The sequence below is a fragment of the Cnephaeus nilssonii genome (genome assembly GCF_951640355.1).
Source record: "Cnephaeus nilssonii genome assembly, chromosome: X".
NCBI classification, from domain to species: domain Eukaryota; kingdom Metazoa; phylum Chordata; class Mammalia; order Chiroptera; family Vespertilionidae; genus Cnephaeus; species Cnephaeus nilssonii.
The window spans coordinates 115,497,929-115,517,916 of record NC_137071.1 but is presented as its reverse complement, the minus strand read 5'-3'; the positions used below and the strand labels follow the sequence as shown (position 1 = coordinate 115,517,916).

Sequence of the window (19,988 nt, the reverse complement as noted above, 5' to 3'; positions counted from 1 at the left end):
GAACTCACTTTTAAAATTATATTCAATTATGTACCCTAATAATTATTAAGTATATATAATATATATGTATACATTTGTGTAAAAGTTTATTAGGCACTTATGAGTCAGGTGCTATGCCAGGCAATTTCTGTATCTTATTTCATTTAATATCAACCTAATCCTGAGTAGGTACAACTATTAGCCCTGTTTTAAAAATGAGAAACAGATTCAGAGAGGTTAAAAAATTGATCAAGATAACATAGCTAAGAAGTTGGTGGAGTGGTGGAGGGCTCTTGAGCTGACCTGGAACGTAAGGGGCCTGACCTGTAAATAGATCTTTCTTAAGATGTGAAAAATGTGGCCACAAATGAAAAGAAAGTGCCCACCTACAAAGATGGTGCTATCCAGAGGACATAATTTCCTGTAGACATTTTCCAATTGCTGAGCACTTTCTATGTGCGGGGTGTATAGTGGAGGGAGATGAACTACAACTCAGTCTTTTTCCCCAAACATGAATTAATTCTGCCCTCTCTAGGGATGCATTTAGATGATAGAACCAGCTAGAGACACTGCAAGTAAACAATATGGCTAAGAAGTAGGTGGTCAGGATTTGAGCCTTTGGTATTTTAAACCTAAATGAGCAGTAAGATTGATAAAATATTAGACAATATTTGTTCACACTGAGATAATCTGTGGATAGCTACCGGTATTACCCATCACAATTATTAAGCATCTCAGAATAGCTGAGTTTCAAAATATCACAAATAAGCACTTGAACAGCTTTTGAAGATTTGTGCTCTAATTTCTTTTTTTATTCTTTGCTTAAGAGCATCTGCAAAGAACTTACTAAAGTCACACATTCTTTCTTTTTGGTACCTTTAAGTATTGACTGATGATTTCAGGAGCTAGTCAGCACTATAAATCTTAGAACCTTCAGCACTTTGTAATTTTTCAAATGTGTCTTGAACATGTGCTTCCTGAACTTTAGCATTAGACAAAACAATTGTCTGAAAATTAGGAGATCCCATCTTCACACACGTAACACCTTTCATATAAATGAGATCAAAGTGCTTTATGAGCAAGTAGCAACCATCTCACTTCCCACTTAGGACAACGGCAGAAATGAAAAGCAAAGGCAGTTACTCAGGCAAAGCAACATGGGAAGACAAATAGAATCACAAGGAAACATGGCTGAGCCAAGCCACACTTGGATTCATTTTCTGAATGTGGGCAGGTCATGTGCAGTGCATCCCTTTAGAAAAAAGGTGAACACAAGATAGATTTATGGACACTGATGCCTTAGATAGAGCTTCCCCAAGTCCTTACTTTATTCTATGTATTTAGCAATTGTTGCAGTGTGTGTTTATCAATCCCTCGTTATGTACCTGGTATAATGTATTCCACATTCCTAGATGAAAATTACACAAAAATCTGCCACAAGCATATAGACTTGGAGGTCCTTAACTAACCGATTTTGGAAAGAGTAAAATACAAGCATACAGATTCACATTTGTACTTCAGCAAAATTACAAAGATTATGTTATAGACCTTCTGGGGGTTACCTGTACACAGATGAAACTGGTAGTTCCATGAATGCTTGAATACTGTAATAACATTATGTTTCCTTATAAATTTCTAAAATATAAGCTTTTAGTACCTCTTCTCTTTCATCATTCCAAATCAGTAAGTGGTTTCTATATATCTGACCTCTTTTAGGTTTCACACTGATTGATGAAAGGCTGCTAGTTTTCTTTTTCTTTTTATGACTAACAGTCTAGGGCAGTGGTCGGCAAACCGCGGCTCGCAAGCCACATGCAGCTCTTGGCCCCTTGAGTGTGGCTCTTCCACAAAATACCACGTGCGGGCGCGCACGTACAGTGCGATTGAAACTTCATGGCCCACGCGCAGAAGTCGGTTTTTGGCCTGGGCGAGTCTATTTTGAAGAAGTGGTTCTAACGCCGAGCCACACTCAAGGGGCCAAAGAGCCGCATGTGGCTCGCGAGCCGCGGTTTTCCGACCACTGGTCTAGGGTTGTTGCTGATTTCTCTTTTTAGAGGTTGCTCAGTTTGTCTGAGGTATTCAAGTTTTTTCAATGCAGTTCTGGAAGACAGGCACCCCATCCATTTACCAGTAAAATCTAGTACAGTAATCAGAATGTAGTAATACCTTGAAAGGTTTGCCTCACCTTCCATTTTACACAATGTCGTGGTGTCTTAATTCAGGGAGCACCTAAAAGTCACTGCCAGGCTGCGGCTTGTGTGACAATCTATTGCATAAGGGTCCAGGTGACAGTCATGCCAAGATCATCTAACATCCAGATTGAATGCTATGAGGTTTCTGCTCTAGTGTCACCTCCCAGAGAGGCTTGCCTAGACCACTCTGTCTAAAATGGTCATTCTTTGTCCCTAAGTGTGTGTGTGTGTATATATATATATATATATATATATATATATATATATATATATATATATTAATTGATTTTAGATAGAGAGGAAGGGAGGGCGATAGAGAGATAGAAACAATGAGAGAAAGAAACCTCAATCAGCTTCTTCCTGCAAGCTTCCCTACTGGAGACCTAGCCTGCAACCCAGGCATGTGTCCTGGCCAGGAATCTAATTGTGACCTCCTGGTTCATGGTTTGACGCTCAACCACTGGGCCACAATGGCTGAAGTGTTCTTTATCTCACTTGACAGAACTACCTGACATTTGCCTTTTTCATTATCGTCAGTCTTCCTCATTAGACTATATGGGGAAGGCACTTTGTCAACTGGAGCCCAGAGCCTAGGGAAGTGCCTATCACTGAATGAATAAATGAACCAAGTAAACACTGGAATGTTCATAAATCTCAAGAGTGAAAAAATCAGTCTTCTCCAATGTGCATTATCTTGATAGAAACTGTCAGGTCTATCATTATAAATGATGCCAAAGAAATATTAGTAGAAATTTTTTTTCATTGTGGTAAATGGGAATTTTTTTAAATGATCATGTTTTTTTCCTTTGAATTCATTTGTTTAATAAAAAAACATTTTAAATTGTAGAAAAAATTATGTATAGCCCCAAATGTCAAAGGGTGAAACTTCTTGCAAACAGTTATGCTCCTCCCTGTCTAAATAAGCTTTGTACTTTTTTTGAAAGTCATCAATAGTCTCCTGTGTGTGTCAATTTTAGCAGCACTCCATGCTCACCTGAGTCAATTAGTCCCATCTCTGAGTTACTGCTGAGAATGTGCAGGTCAGTCTCACTTCTGTAATTGTTCAATGACTTTGTCTCATTTGCTGGAATACCTCTTGTCTGACAGTCATTTAGGTTGCCTGACTGCCTTCATCAGAGCAGTTGAACTTGAGACCCCTTAGCTGATTAACTCTAAGCTCCCTTAGAAACCTGATGTTCCATAATTCACAGAATTTATTGCAATTGGTAATTAATTTTGTTATTTATGTATTTACTTGATGTTTTGACTCTCCTCCACTAGATGTAAGGGGAGTTCTGTGAATATGGGGACTCTGTTTCTTTTGTTTACCCCCACCTGCACAGTTCCTGGCACAAAATGGGTACTTAAGAACTATTTGTTGAATAAATAAGTGAATACATATCCTCATCACTTTATAAAAAATGAGTTGATATCAGGATATTATATTACACTAGAGGCCCGGTGCACAAATTTTATGCACCGGGCCTCTAGTGTGTACCTCAGCCCAGTCTGCACCCTCTCCAATCTGGGACCCCTCGAGGCATGTCCGACTGCCCGTTTAGGCCCGATCCCGGCAGTCCTGGATTGTGAGAGGGATGTCCGACTGCCCGTTTAGGCCCAATCCTAAACGGGCAGTCGGACATCCCTCTCACAATCCAGGACTGCTGGCTCCCAACTGCTCGCCTGCCTACCTACCTGATTGCCCCTAACTGCTTCTGCCTGCCAGCCTGATCACCCCCTAGCCACTCCCCTGCCAGCCTGTTTGCCCCTAACTGCCCTTCCCTGCAGGCCCAGTCACCCCCAACTTCCCTCCTCTGTCGGCCTGGTCACCCTTAACTGCCCTCCCCTGCAGGCTTGATCGCCCCCAACTGCCCTCTCTTGCAGGCCTGGTCCCTCCCAACTGCCCTCCCCTGCTGGCCATCTTGTGGCGGCCATCTTGTGTCCACATGGGGGCAGCCATCTTGTGTTGGAGTGACAGTCAATCTGCATATTACTCTTTTATTAGATAGGATAGAGGCCTGGTGCACGGGTGGGTGCCAGCTGGTTTGCCCTGAAGGGTGTCCCGGATCAGGGTGGGGGTTCCCTTGGGGTGTGAGGCGGCTTGGGCAAGGGGCCTGTGATGGTTTGCAGGCTGGCCATGCCCTCCAGTGACCCAAGCGGAGGCCCTGATATTTGGGATTTATTTATCTTCTATAATTGAAACTTTGTAGCCTGGAGCGGAGCCAAGCCTCCTGCTTACTCCGTGGCTGCAGCCATTTTTGTTGGGATTTATTTATCTTCTGTAATTGAAACTTTGTAGCCTTGAGCCGAGTCCAAGGCAGGCCAGGGCTGCAGAAGCTTGGCTTCGTCCATTGCCAGTGGCAACTCAAGCCTTCTGCTCTCTCCAGCTCTGTGGCTGCCACCATTTTTGTTGGGATTTATTTATCTTCTATAATTGAAACTTTGTAGCCTTGAGTGGAGGCCTGGGCCAGCCGGGGTGTGCGGAAAGCTTGGCTTCCTCCATTGCCGGGGAAACCCAAGCCTTCTGCTTGCTCCGTGGCTGCAGCCATCTTGGTTGGGTTAATTTGCATACTTGCTCCTGCTTGGCTGGTGGGTTTGGCTTGTGGGTGAAGCAGAGTGATGGTTACTTTGCATATTACTCTTTTATTAGATAGGATTAGGGATAGAATAGGATTTTTATATCTCTTTTAGAGGGAGTTAAACTCCTCGGTTACTCTGAAAATACTAACATTTTAATAAAATACATATTTTTTAAAAACAGTAATTAGTATCTGTCTAGTATGATCATTCTGAATGGTAGTCTCTGCATTCAGGATCAGCAGCAGGGCTTGGTGGGTGTGGGCAAAGGGGAGGGAGATGGGGACATGTGTAATAGTGTCAACAATAAAAATAAAGTAAAGAAAAGATCAGTAGCTTCTGCAGCAATAACCATCTTCTTGCAACCTTCCCCATAACCCCAGTCTGATTCAATAACTCGTTTTGCTATTCACAAGATTTAAAATGGTATAAATTTCCAGCTCAACTAAATGCAGAAAAGCATGTTTTATTAAACAAGTTGTGGTAAGTAATTATGGCTGTTACCAGGTATCATGAATAATCAGGAGAGTAACTCAAGATTTTATTATTGAGTGGAGTGTAATAAAGGAGGGTGAAGGCTTGGATAAGCAGAGTTTGCCAAGATTTCCATGCTGAAGGTGTTTGCAGGGCCCAAATTTGTTTGGGCACTTGTTTTTTTTTTTTTTTAATGAGACAAAATAATGACACATACCAAAGTGAGCCAGTTAACAGCAGTCTGCCTATTGATTTCCTGATATCGCTCTTTATTTTATAATTTTTTCTCAGTTCTAAATTTTGATTATCTAGCTCACTGAAGGCAGAGAGGATTATTGATGCTTATACAAAGTTATAAATGATGTCAATTATGGGCAGGCTCTGACAGTGATGACATGCCTCATAAATTAAAAAAAAAGAATACTTTCTTAATGTTGTATAATCACTTCATCTTTTAGGAATTTGTTCCTATACTATTTGGGGAACAGTAATCTTTTAAAATTTATTTTTCTTATATTTTTATTGCTTTCAGAGAGGAAGGGAGAGGAAGAGAGAGAAACATCAATGATGGGAGAGAATCATTGATCGGCTGCCTCCTGCATGCTCCCTACTGGGGATCTAGCCTACAACCCAGGCAAGTGCCCTGACTGGGAATTGAACTGTGATCTCCTGGATCCTAAGTTGATGCTCAACCACTGAGCCATGCCAGCTAGACTGGAGAACAGTAATCTTACCTTTAGTCTGGTTGTACATTTTGAAATTGACTTATTTGATGTCCTAATATAATCTTTATGTTCTAGGCAACCAAAATGATTCTTTCCTTAGCAAATATGAGAAGAGTACCTCAATATCACTACAACTAAGCCACTCACTCACTCATTCCTTTTTTTCACCTGCTTTTTGCCAGGTACTGTTTAAGGATCTGGGGATACAGTAGCATGGTAGATTAAAGACGGCCAGAAATCCTTTGATACTTCTGTCATCAAGAGGTGGGATTTAGGTCCCTTCCTTTGAATCTGTGGAAGCTCTGTGACTGCTTTGACTAACAATATATAGCACAACTATGACTCTTAAAACTTCTGGACTCAGGCCTTAAGAGACTTGCATCTTCCATTTCCTGTCTCTTGGAACACTCCCTCTTAGAGCCCTGATCCACAGTGTAAAAGCTCTAACAAGCCCAAGGCAGGCTGTCCTGTTAATATGAAGCCCAAATAAGAAGGTTTTGTGTGGAAAGAGAGATTCATGGCTGCTGTTCATCTGTTCCAGCCCCCACTCCCACTCCCACCCCCAGCTATATGAGTTATCCCAGCTGAGAGCCCAAATGTCATGGAGAAAAGACAAGCCATTCTGGCTATACCCTATCTGAATTTCTGACCCATCCTACCTAATAATAGACAAATATGCAAATCGACTGTACCTTTGCTATGCCCACGATTGGCCAGGAGGCACAGGGGGGCAGGACTCGGGGTGGCCGGGGTGGCCGATTGGGCCGGTGGGATGCTGAGCTCGCGTCGCCAGCGGCAGCTCGAGCTCAGCGTCTGCGCCATGGCTGTGCTGCAGCACAGAAGGGGCCTCTGGGGCAGCGAGCTCACGTCCCACCGTGGACCATCAAAAGCAGGGGAGCTGGGTGCCTGTCCGCTCAGGCACCAGGCCTTTCAGAAGCCTCCGGTGGGGTGGAGGCTTCTGAAAGGCCTGGTGCACCAGTGTACAGGCACCCAGCTCCCCCGCGATCGAAAGCAAAAGCATGGGAGCTGGGTGCCTGTCCACTCAGGCACCAGGCCTTTCAGAAGCCTTCGCCGTGCCGGAGCCTTCTGAAAGGCCTGGTGCACCAGCGGACAGGCACCCAGCTCCCCCGTGATGGAAAGCGAAAGCATGTAGGGGACCCTACACGTGCATGATTCAATCATGCACTGGGCCTCTAGTAGAATCATAAAATACAATAATGAAAATTGTCTTACTCTATTATGCTTTAGTTTGCTACACAGTGATAGGTAATCAAAACAAGGAGAGAACAAATCAGACTTGGTTCTTGTCCTCACAGAATTCAAGATTATCACAGTTAAAACAATTCAGAGCTAATATTTTACATCCCAGTGTGGTGTAAGAAAGTGAAATACAGCAGCTTAATAGGAACTAGGTAGAAGAAACCTAGCATCCTGCTTATCCTCTTTGTTGTGTATCATATTAAGAGTGCTGTTATGTGTTTAGTGCTATAGTGAGTCTGGTCCCAACTCTAGAACTTTTCAACTAAGGGTAGGCATTCTACCAGGAGTGGGCACAGGAGGCTGCCATGATTGCACCCAGCAGCATTGCTGTAAATGTTCAGATTTTTAAATTATTCTTAAAACTTATTCTAAGCGATAAACATAATAGTCAACTATTTCTCAACATACACATCCTGCTCATAGAAAGTGAACATTTTGCTTTTATTATGGTGGGACCTGGATTATGTGAAGTCATGACTGATGGGATGGAAGATGCTATAGGTTAAAATCCACTGCCCTGGGGGAGCTTATTAGTGTAAGATGTGAGGCAGAGTGTACAGCAACTTATTCACGAGGTGTACACAAGCATCCCAGTAAACTAAAAGGGGAAATATAGTTTCATTGATGTATTTTCTAGTTCATGTTCAGTGATAACTTTTTTCTCTTTTTAAACCAATGTAGTAAAGTTTCAAAAATTCAGTAAAAAGTTAAGGTTGGATTTTTAAAGACTCTCAGGGAAATAGACCAGAAAGAAAACAAACAAATAAATACTAGAGGTCTTTCCAAGGAATACTATAGAAGCTCTGTAGTCCAGAGGTTACAAACTCAAATGCCATCAGGGCCAGGCATGACACTGAAAGTGAGGAAAGTGAGCCAGGTGTCAAGACAGTGAATGGTGAGCTAGAGAGGCATATCCCATCCAATCCAGAGGGGAGCTTGCTCTCAGCTCAGAGCACCTATGCCATGTCTATGGGCCCAGAGATGTCAAACTTTGTAAATTTTCTAGATAAGCAAGACATTCCATTTTTTCTATTAGATTTCCTAATTCTAAATGTTGGGCCAAACGAAATACATCTGTGGGCTGATATTAAGCAATCTCTGATGTAGACACTTGACATGGATTGATGTGGATATCAGCCTCTCATGGATACAAAACAGACAAATGAGTTTGGCCAGACCTTGCTGTCAGCGGTTGCAGTAACCCTGGTAAGATTTTGTTTTTTAAACGCACTTCTCCATTAGTGATGGCGAGTGAAATGTCTGGCTTTGCAAATTAGTGCTGTCACTTAGTTTAATGTACTCTTGTTTTTACATATTTATAAAAACCTTTTACATTATTAATGGTGATTAAATGCTTAGACACTGAAGATCAATAATGCTTCTGTTCACCTATTTACATTATTAAAAAGTAATAAGTCATACAGAGCATGCAGAATATGTGGTTTACTTTGTAGTCATGTTTGGATGAGACTGAAAAAAAGAAAGGCTACAGGGTAAAATGTATTTAGCAAAACCGGTAATTGAGTTGGGCTCGTTAGAGACTCCACTGTGGGCAGGGTGCATGTTCACAGTTACAATGAACCATCATGGGGCGCAGGGGCACACATTCCATGTGCTTCACATGCCAATGCAGCAAATTCAGAACAAGAAAGTCTAGTCTCACTTGGATGCACAAGGCTGAACAGTTATTTAACCTTTTTGTGTCCTTGCCACTGTGTTTAGCTCCAAAGCCTTCTAATGGTGGCAACACTCAGCCGCGAGTGATCTGCGTGGGTCATGTTTTGCCAGTAGGCAAATGAGCCCCTTGGCACTGCTTTCTTCATCTGCCTACCCAGCTATCTTTCAATTACATGGCAAAAGCAAAAACGCAGAGTGGTTCACCTGATTATGGCACATAAGTGTTCTACAGCAGTTTGAGGAGAGCCATTCCACAGTTAGGGGTGAATAAGGGCCATAAGTCCTTTCAAGGTCATCAGCTAGCCTTCTAAGTAGCCAAAGTGGCTCAGCCTAGTGGTTTAGAATCAGCTCTAAGTATCAGTCTGCTTGGGTTCAAATGGTGACTATGACACTCATTGGTTGTAACCTGGGGCAAAAGACATAATTGACATCTCAGTTCTTATTTTCTCACCTGACATGTGGGGATAATAACAGTGTCTACCATATAGGGCTTTTGTACGATTCAATGAGATAACACACGTTAAAACTCAGTACAAAAACAGATCCAGAGGAAGAGAAACATCGATCAGAACCTCAAACCTCAGGGAAGGTAGGGGAGGGTGGGGGTAAGGGGGAGAGATCAACCAAAGGATTTATATGCATGCATATAAGCCTAATCAATGGACACAGACAACAGGGGGGGGGTAAGGGCATGAATGGGGGGATTGGGGGGTGTAAAGGGGGAATAAGGACACATATGTAATACCTTAATCAATAAAGAAGTTAAAAAAAAACTTAGTACAAGACCTGACACATATTAAGTGCTCAATAAAAGACCCACTTTACCAGTCATTCAATTGTGTTCCTATACCAAGAGGAAGTTCATTAGCACAGGTTTGAAGTTTATAAATAATGTCATTAAAATGTATTAGATTGAACTGGGATTTTAAACATCACTTGGTTTTTATGTTTCTTGTGTCGACACAGATGCCATTTGTCTAGTATACATTTGATCTAAGTCACCAGGTTTATTTAAGGACAAGTTGAAATTGGGCAGCTGTAGTATAACAAAAAGGTTACAAGAGTTGTTACAATCCAAACTCACTGGCTGTGTGGTGTTGGGCAAGTTATTTAATCTCTCTGAACCTTAGTTTCCTCATATATAAAACACACCAATACAGATACCTACTTCACAGATATATTGTGATGTTAGAAAATAATGTATGTTTGAGTGCTCTGCAAACTCTATGTACTATGTACATGTAAGAGCTTGTGACAATGATTATATATGTGATTAGAGTTGGATTTATTATTTTACCTAGAGTAACACTGCATGTGCTGATTTTTAGATGAAATATAGTTAGATTGTGTGTCCTCAACTATTTCCCTTGGAAAAGGCCCATACCTTTTCTGACAGATTAGATGTGTCTGTAATAACTGAGACCACTGGATGGAGGAGACCTGTCATTCTGAATTCAAATGTGACTTGCAGAGCCAAATGATAACTTGGAACATTTTACAAAAGAATGAGGAAAACTCATCAACCCAGGAGGGCATTAACCACTGCAAGTAATAGGTTTGTTCACTTGGTGAGCAGCTGCTGAGAACCACTGAAGCATGAAGCTGAATGGCAGGGGTTGAAGTTTTTCTCACTTTTCTAAGTTTATTGCTCAAACACCCTGCTCTGGGTTACAATGACTTGTCTCCTGTCTCTCTCAGGTCCTGACTTTATCACTGTACTTGAGTTCAGTGAGTCTTTTAATATGGCACCACATCATGGAGGTTGTTATTTCCTTTTGGACTGACTTCTCTATGAATGGAGAAAGCCACAGAGTTGATGACTTAACATTACCTTACATATGGAAATGGGAATAATGGCTGCTTTTTTGTTCCCTTTGTTCATCTGGTGTACAAGAAATAAATCTCCACTAACTAAATAATTACTTTTACTGTAGCCTATTCAAAAGTTACCCCAGAGTTGTTGTCAAGTTGGAAGAAGTGCCTCACAATGGGAATGACCAAGTCTCTTGGCAAAAGGCAAGCTTTGACTAGATCCCCTGGAAGAAAGGGCCTTTATTGTGATGCACTGGCATTTGGGTTTTGGGTTCTGCCAGAGACCTAAAAGGTCAGAATGTCACAATAATAAAAATAATGAATAAGATTTATGTTTCAATAACAGCTATAGTACACAATCTGTGGGAAGAACACTCAGTATTTTAAATTTGCATGCACATGTTTCCCCCTGCCCTTTTTCTTCTCTGTGTAGGTCTAAAGTGAGTTTTAATTTCCTTATATTGTCACTGGTTTCAATATGACCTCTTGTCTGAGTTTTTATTGGGGACTAATACCATCCACTAGGATGCAACTGAGTGTGTGAGGTGCAGACTGAAGCTCCTGGACAAATAGTTTCCATGTTTATTTTTTAAGCTCCTATTTGTAATAGTCTAGAAGCTAGTGAAATATCAGCTTGTGACATGAACAAAGAAGGACAAATATAAGAGACCAGAACTGTTGACTTCAGTGACTTGCTTATACCTAGTGTTAATGAGTAAAATATGTCATTGCTGAAGATGAAGCAGAGAATAACAATGAGCAAATTCATGTTATTACACTTCAAATAAGTAAGCAATTTAAAAACACTTTCTTCACCTAACGGGTTGGACTTTGGTCTCAGATCTTGAGTGACAACTCATGCATTTGAGCTTTCATAGAAGACAGATTTTCACAAGTCTTGCATTTCATGTTAGGAAGTCCAATTCACCCAATTCTTTCATATGGAAAATTTTACACATGGAATAAAACTCAAAGTTTAGCTGTTGAAATTCAAGAAGTTTTCAGGGATCAATCCAGAAGCTAAACAGTGAATTTTAAAATTATACTTCCATCTGTGTTTTATTTTGTCATTAAAAGACTCATCTATACTTCACTACACATAATACACAACATAAGTGTGCATGTGTGTGCGCGCGTATCTTTTATGATTTAGAATCTCTAGAAATGAGTTCTCTCTGTTAACTAATCAGTAAGGGCATGAACATCCCAGGTAAGCCTAAAAAATAACAATGTGGACTGGGTGGAATGGGAAGTAACCTGATCTTTAGAAAATATCTTCCTTTCACATTTCAGGGAAAACATGACCACTGTTCATTAAAAAATAAAATAAATACACATATACCTGCTGTCAAATGAAATCTCTGGAGGAATGACATGAGTACTGTCCTTGCCAATGAGAAATTTGATTCGATCATAGAAGAGTCTTGAAGTATGCTGAGAGAAGAGGGGTTGGCTTTGCTGAATGAGGTCAAGAGGGTCTGGTGAGCCCTGACAGAGAGGACTTATATAACAGTTGCTTTGTTGACAACAATCAGGGTCCACACAGTCCGTCAAACCATCTGGAAAGAAAGTGTTGAAATTTAGCTTAAAAAGAAACAACATAGTTTATAATCAGCACAAATGGAGAAAAATATAGAATACAGTCAAAGATAACTGTCCATAGATGAGTTCAGAATCTATTAAATCCACATTTCTCATGAATGATCACTCATTCTGAATTTATACAGCACATCAGTAAAATTCAAGTTATTTTGTTCATAAATTTTTCTTTCCTGATTTCTATAGCATTTGTGGGCTGTATTATTACATTGTTTAGCATTTGAATAGCATTTTCTGTGAGATAGCACTCTTTACAAGTTTCCTTTTCCTCAGCAAGACCATCCTCCAGGCTAGCAACTCTCTCTTATAATTATTCTGAATTTCTAACACCATGTACAAGTATGAGCACACAATTAACAAATTCTCACTAACCTGAATTTGTGTGTGTGTGTTTTGTTTTTTTTTAAGAGAAAGGAAGGGAGATGGGGAGAGAGAAACAACGATGTGAGAGAGAAACATCAATTGGTTCCTCACATACTAGTAAGGACCTCAACTGGGGATCGAACCTGCCACCTGGGTATGTGCCCTGACCGGGAATCAAACCCGAGACAGTTTGGTGCACAGGACAATGCTCCAACTGAGTCACTCCAGCCAGGGTAATTTATTGGTATTTAAAAAAATTCTCCCAATATTTTATCAATTGGTAATTCAAAATAGAAATTGGTATTCTCATGTGGATTCTTCTTGAATCCACATTTATCCCAAGAAAAAAATCACATAGAGGCTTTATTCTTTGGTAGAGGAAGGATGTGGGGCACAGGGGTTATGGGAGGAGGGGAGACCATGGAGATTCTAATAGGTGCAAAACATTGCATCAGGTGCTTGGGGAAGCAAAGAGTTTTATAAAACACCTCTTTTCCTGTTTACAGGAGCTCAGAGCCTACTAGGAGAAATAGGTATCTAAAACAGCTGGCTTATACTAGTTTAAAATGAGGTAAATATAGAGATGCTAATTTTCTTGGCTTGCAGTAGAATACAGAGGCTCAGACGGAGCAGTGGCTCCTTAGGCTGCTGATGAAAGTTACTGGCACTGGTTCCATGCAGCTCTTGTGCTTGCTCTCTCTCTCTGACAGGCCTGCTCCCGCCTAGCTGGAGGGGGCTGTACCACAGCTGGGGCAATGAAAGCCAGGGACATGGAGAGAGTAGGTGGTTGGAACAGTAGCCTTAGGGCACCCAGAAAATATTTTTCCCCACATGAGGTCCTTTCAAATTCCATGTACCATAGACACTACTTCGATTTAAAATGCAGTTTGCTTCTTTCTTGCCTTCCCTGTTTGTTCAGTGTACTTCTGCCCTGATTTCCACTTCTCTGAATACATATTTCTCTTTCACTGATGACAACTGTGGATTCGTTTCAATAAGAGGTCCCCTTCTGCCCTCCTTTCTCCCCTCATTCAGCAAATTATATTAACAGATTTTCTATAGATTTCAGATGCCACTACCACCTCTCTCACCAATCTGTTTTTCTCAGTCTCCTATTAGCACATTACCTCTTAACTCTGCTAATTAAACATCTGGATGCGCTAAAAAGCTGGCAAAAATATCAGGCTGATTAAAAGAGTTCTCTGATGTTTGTAATTGGTGCACAAAATACTACACAATGAAAAACTGGCTTTCCAAGGGCAGTCACTTTTATCTTTCAATTTGTAACAAATGCACTAGTAATAATCAGATTGGACATTCACAGGTTTCAATCTGTCAACCACACAATTCTAACTTATTTTTGAAAAGAAATAGATTTGAAATAAATAGCAATGCCCAAATGATTTTCAAAACTGGATTCTAAACTAAACACAGAACCAATTCAAAAATGGGACTCACATTCTCATCTAGTTATGTGCTATAAATTCCAAGCTAATGTTTCATATTAAGTAATTGCCTATTACACAGGGCCGACCCTCTAAGACCTCTGTTTTCTGAGCGAACAGCAAGACTTCTGTTAAATGTAGGAAGGCCACAAGCAAGCAGACCAATAATGGCATGCAACCCACAAATAATAATTCATAGGTAAGCCCAGTACATGGGTGAAAACCTACTTGCCAATTATCACATTGGATAACAGTCCATAAAGTATGTCTAGACTGTTACAAAGAAGTGCAAATGACAGTCACACTGCATGTGTGGGCTTCTTTTTTTCTTTTGGCTATTAACAGTTCTTTCATTGTTCTGAAATGGAAGCTGTGGCACCTTCCTGACAGCCAGGCTCGGGCATCAGATATGGGCATATCAAATGTTCACTTATTTTGCTTTTAGGGCCTGTTTCCTTTAAAGAAATAAAAATAAAAGCTAGCAAAAAAGAGGGTGGTTAAATTGTCTTGAAGGACTAAACCTGGCATTCACTGATCCTAGCTTTGCCCAAACCAGTAAGGACTATGTCAGTTGGCTCAATTGGGGCTGATAAAGATCAAGGACACTGGTGTCTTCTGTAGGTGATCAAGTATTCACTATTAAACTTTTACCTGCTATAAGTACAACCTTGGTTGAAAGAAGGATTGGACAAGGGAAAAAACCCATATTTTACTAATCCTTAAAGTGAATTTTATTTTATTTTTTAAAACTATATTTTTATTGATTTCAGAGAGGAAGGGAGAGGGATGGATATATATATATATATATATATATATATATATATATATATGTATATATCAATGATGAGAGAGAATCATTGACTGGCTGTCTCCTGCATGCCCTCACTGGGGATCGAGCTTGAAATCTGGGCGTGTGCCCTGACCAGGAATTGAACTGTGACCTCCTGGTTCATAGGTCAATGCTCAACCACTGAGCCACACTGGCTGGGCCTTAAAGTGAATTTTAAAATATACATGTTTTCAGGAACAGCACTCACATTATTGCCTTGATAAAAATGGACAGCTACTTCATGGTATGGTATCCAAAAGGATTTGGAAACATGTACAAATTTGTTAGTATTTGCCAGATATGACACTAGTTACTTCCACATGTATTATTTCAACTAATCTTTGCAAAAACCCTGTTAGGTAGACATTCACATTTCCATTTTACAAATAAAGGAGGGAAGGCTAAATGCAGTTGCACAGTTGGAAGAAATATGGGAGTCATATCACACCCAGTGTATTGACTACAAATCACATGTTCAACTTCAGCATTTAAGCAGCATTGCAAGTACTGAGCTAGGCTCTAAGACTTCCAAGCACCTTACTAATTAATGTAGGTATTTAGAACATATGAAGTGGTTGAGATCAAAGAACCAGACTATTCTGATTGTAACTAATCTTGACTGTGCCACTTACAATCTATAGGATCCTGGACAAATCATTTCAACTCTTGAATTCTCTTATAGAGGAGTTTCCTCATCTATAACTAGGAGATAATATAAATGCCCACCCTATAGAGTTGTTGTACTAATCGCATGCTATGATAATTATAAAGGCCTTAGCATAGTGTTTAGTATATAGCTAGCATTCTTGATAAATGTTAGCTATTGTCATTAACAAATTTCTAGACTGTGCAGACTAAAAAGGAGTATAGCAATAGTTGTCCTAGGGGTAGATACCAATGGTCTGCAGTGGCAGCTTAAAATGTTCAGACTCACTTCTATTGAAGTTGTTTTATCACTGGCCAGACAGCAATTAACATCTTTGTAGCATATTCAATTCGCTGGAATGTGTTTATTTTGTGAACTCTGCTTGGATAGGTTGTCAAATAGGCAGGATCCTAAGTGACTCTAAATAGACACTAATGCCACAGTAAATCTTTCATTAAATTTTATAAATTCTGAATTTGTTATCATTTGGACAGGGGCTGGATTGAAGCTTAACCTTTTTAGGATGTATAGAATAGAGAGTCTGCCAAGCAAATTAATAGTGAAAAAGAAATTGAGGGGCTGCTCATTCCAATGACTCAATTATACAGAATCTTGGGGATTGTAGAAACACATAAACAATGTACTAATGACTAATCAGATAAATCATTCATAAACTTTTATTAAAGCAGGCCCACTACTAGGTACTCCTGTTAGCTTAGTTGTTGATGTTATATGCATTGAAGATAATATGATCATATTTGCTTTGGAAATAGCCTGTAATTCATTTTTTTTTTCATTTATTCAGACAGATTTTCACCCCAGCATTTTGCTGCATTAGTAAAAGGAAAGTGGGAGAGGCTCAAGTGTACTCAGGATTTGATCTGCTCATAACATTGTTATTGCTATAACCACATGCAACTTACTTTTTCTGTCAGGAAAGCACATTGCTTATATGCTACTAATATTCACGTTTTCCTGTCTCCACCTGCTTTCAGTGGCTTCCTATATCACTCATAGTGAAAGCCCATGTCCTGACAATGGCTTACTTCCTCATAGTCTGGTTCTTCACTGTCTCTCTCTTACCTCTCTGATCTTATCTCCTATTAACCCATAGCCCCCTTCCCACTATTCCTATGCCTGGAATGTTCTCTCCAATAGCAACATGGCCCACCCCTCACCTCCTTTAAGTCTTTATTCAAATGCCACCTTTTTGGTGAGGCTTTCTCTGACCACCTTATTTAAAATTTCAACCTTCTCCTACACTCCCTATACCCCCCCCACTTTTAAAATAATTCTTCATCACACACCACCTTCTGTCATACTATATTTTAAAAATTGGTTTACTGTCTGCCTCTCACAATGAGAATGTAAGGTCTATGGAAGTGTGGATTTAGTCTTTTTTATTCATTGCTATTTCCTCATGACTATAATAGTGCCTGGCTCAAAGTAAGCATTCAATAAATATTTATTGCATGTCCTAAAAGTCCCATTTCTCTTATATTAGTAAATTTACCTCGAGATAATAAACATTTAACTAATGCATCAAAATATATATTATAGATTTGTCATTGACATCACACCTTTATTACCCACTTTAAATCGCTGTGCTTCAAACATTATCTCATTTCTTTTCACCATTGCTAAGTAGGCAGGAGTCAAGTATTACTAGCCTTAGTTGATAGACAATAGGACAGATCCAGTCAGAGTGGTTAACTGAGTTATAGAGTTTAGATTTTCTATCTTCCACTTGTATCTGGAATCACTTGGCAGTTTAGGCTCTTATAACTAAGTGATGATTCTTTAATAAATGGACTGCTTAAAAACGGGGGGGGGGGCGGTATGGTCAGAAGACAATACTTAAAAATATGCTTTCTGATGTTAGGTGTTTTGTTCCAGCCAAATCTTAAAATTAAATGTGGAATGGGTGTCTGGTTCTTAAACAGAGCAAATGTTATCAATTTATTGTTCCTTCTATTTCATTTTCTTTTTTATTAAATACTGCAGCATGCTGGTGACATTCAAAACATGAAACTTATTGATCCATGAGCTTATATGTGTTCATAATTCACCCACAGTGCTGATTTTCAGATCTAGAAATACTACATCATACACCAGGCTTGCAAATAGCTATTGTTCTTAATGAATGGTGACTTGTTATGAAGAATGATTCCTGGAACATCATTCTCTTTTAGGCAATTAACTTACTGATTTTACCAGTGAATCTGAACATGGACCACTGGAAGAGTTTGTACAAGGGAAGCTTGGACAAATATGTGACAACTACTTAAAAGAGCAGGGGGAGGGCCATTTTGATTAAACACTCTTATTCTATATACTAGTGGCCAGGTGCACAAAATTTGTGTACAGGGGGGTGTGACCCTCATCCCAGCCTGCACCCTCTCCTATCTGGGACCCGGACATCCCTCTCACAATCCAGGACTGCTGGCTCCCAACTGCTCACCTCCCTGCCTGCCTGATTGCCCCTAACTGCTTCTGCCTGACAGCCTGATCACCCCCTAACCACTCCCCTGCCAGCCTGGTTGATGTCTAACTGCTCCCCTGCCAGCCTGATTGCCCCTAATTGCCCTCCCCTGCAGGCCTGGTCACTCCCAACTGCCCTCCCCTGCTGGCCTGGTCACCTCTAACTGTCCTCCCCTGCAGGCTTGGTCACCCTTAACTGCCCTCATCTGCTGGCCTGGTCACCCCTAACTGTCCTTCCCTGCAGGCCTGGTCACCCCTAACTGCACTCCCCTGCAGGCCTGGTCCCCCCCAACTGTCCTCCCCTGCAGGCCTGGTCCCCCCAACTGTCCTCCCCTGCAGGCCTGGTCACCCCTAACTGTCCTTCCCTGCAGGCTTGGTCACCCCTAACTGCACTCCCCTGCAGGCCTGGTCCCCCCCAACTGTCCTCCCCTGCAGGCCTGGTCCCCCCAACTGTCCTCCCCTGCAGGCCTGGTCACCCCTAACTGTCATTCCCTGCAGGCTTGGTCACCCCTAACTGCCCTCCCCTGCAGGTCTGGTCACCCCCAACTGTCCTCCCCTGCAGGTCTGGTCACCCCCAACTGCCTTCCTCTGCCGGCCTGATCGCCCCTAACTGCCCTCCTCTGCCAACCTGGTCACCCCCACAACTGTCCTCCTCTGCAGGCCTGATCGCCCCCAACTGCCCTCCTTTGCAGGCTTGGTCCCCACCAACTGCCCTCTCCTGCCGGCCATCTTGTGGCAGCCATCTTGTGTCCACATGGGGGTGGCCATCTTTGACCAGATGGGGGCAGCATCTTGTGTGTTGGAGTGACAGTCAATTTGCATATTGCCTCTTTATTAGATAGGATTTTTAATCTCCTTGACAATCTTCCCAGAGTATCACAACACACTTTCCTTCCTCTATAACTGTAGTGCATAAAATATAATCTTTGATAGATGAAGATCTTATAAAATTCACACTGTTCTGTATGATCTGATAATTGACAACCTTTATATTCTTGTCTCCTACCAATCTCTCCCTGACTCATTGCATTCCAGCCGCAGTGACTTGCTTTTCCCTCCTAGAAGAGGCTAGTACATTTCCATCTCAGGGCACTTGTATATGCTGTTTCCTTGGCCTAGAACATTCTTCCCCTGACTCATGTGAGGCCTCCCTAATCATGTAGACTTGGTTAGGATGTTCTATTTACGTTTATAGCACTCTAAAAATTTTATGGAATGCTTTACAGTTGAACATATAGTTATTTGTGTGGTTTCTTTTTTTTTAATTTCTTTATTGATTAAGGTGTCACATATTTGTCCTCATCCCCCCATTCCCATCCCACACCCCTCTGTGTGGTTTCTTTTTAAAAAGCATGTTTTTTAAATTGATTTTAGAGAGAGAGGAAGGGAGAAGGATATAGAGACAGAAACATCAATGAGAGAGATATATTCATCGGCTGCCTCCTACACACTCCCCACTGGGGATCGAGCCTGCAACTCGCGCATGTGCCCTGATTGGGAATTGAACCGGAGACCTCTTAGTTCATAGGTCTATGCTCAATCACCTAGCCACACCAGCTGGGAAATTTCTTATTTAATAGCTGTTTTCCTTTCTAGCCATAGCTCCACATGGCAGAAACTTCTCTTGTTTGTCATTTTCTCCCCAGTGCCAAATATAATACTTGGCACAAAGTAGTAATGAATAAATGAAACACTAGGTACCCAATATGGTATGTTTGGCTGAAAGGTAAACATTTGAGTCAAATAGTTGGATCAGCGCTATCTAATAGAACTTTCTTTGATGATGGGAATGCTCTAGATCTGCACTAACAGAGTAGTCACCAGCCTTATGTGATAACTGAGCACTTGAAATGTGACTAGTGCAATTGAGAAATAGAATTTTTAATCTTATTTAAGTTAAATTTAAAGTCACATGTGACTAATGGCTAT

At 40.9% G+C, this 19,988-nt stretch overlaps 1 protein-coding gene across 3 annotated transcripts in view; it reads right to left on the bottom strand.

Moving 5' to 3' along the window:
• The window catches only part of TENM1 (teneurin transmembrane protein 1), a gene marked incomplete at its 5' end in the record, with an annotated part of 652,563 nt that overhangs the window by 159,455 nt on the left and 473,120 nt on the right, over positions 1 to 19,988 (bottom strand). For all 3 annotated transcript variants that reach the window (XM_079765170.1, XM_079765171.1, XM_079765172.1), the window contains one exon: positions 12,039 to 12,255. In XM_079765170.1, coding sequence (XP_079621296.1) covers positions 12,039 to 12,255 — 217 coding nt within the window. The remainder of the gene's footprint in view (positions 1 to 12,038; positions 12,256 to 19,988) is intronic.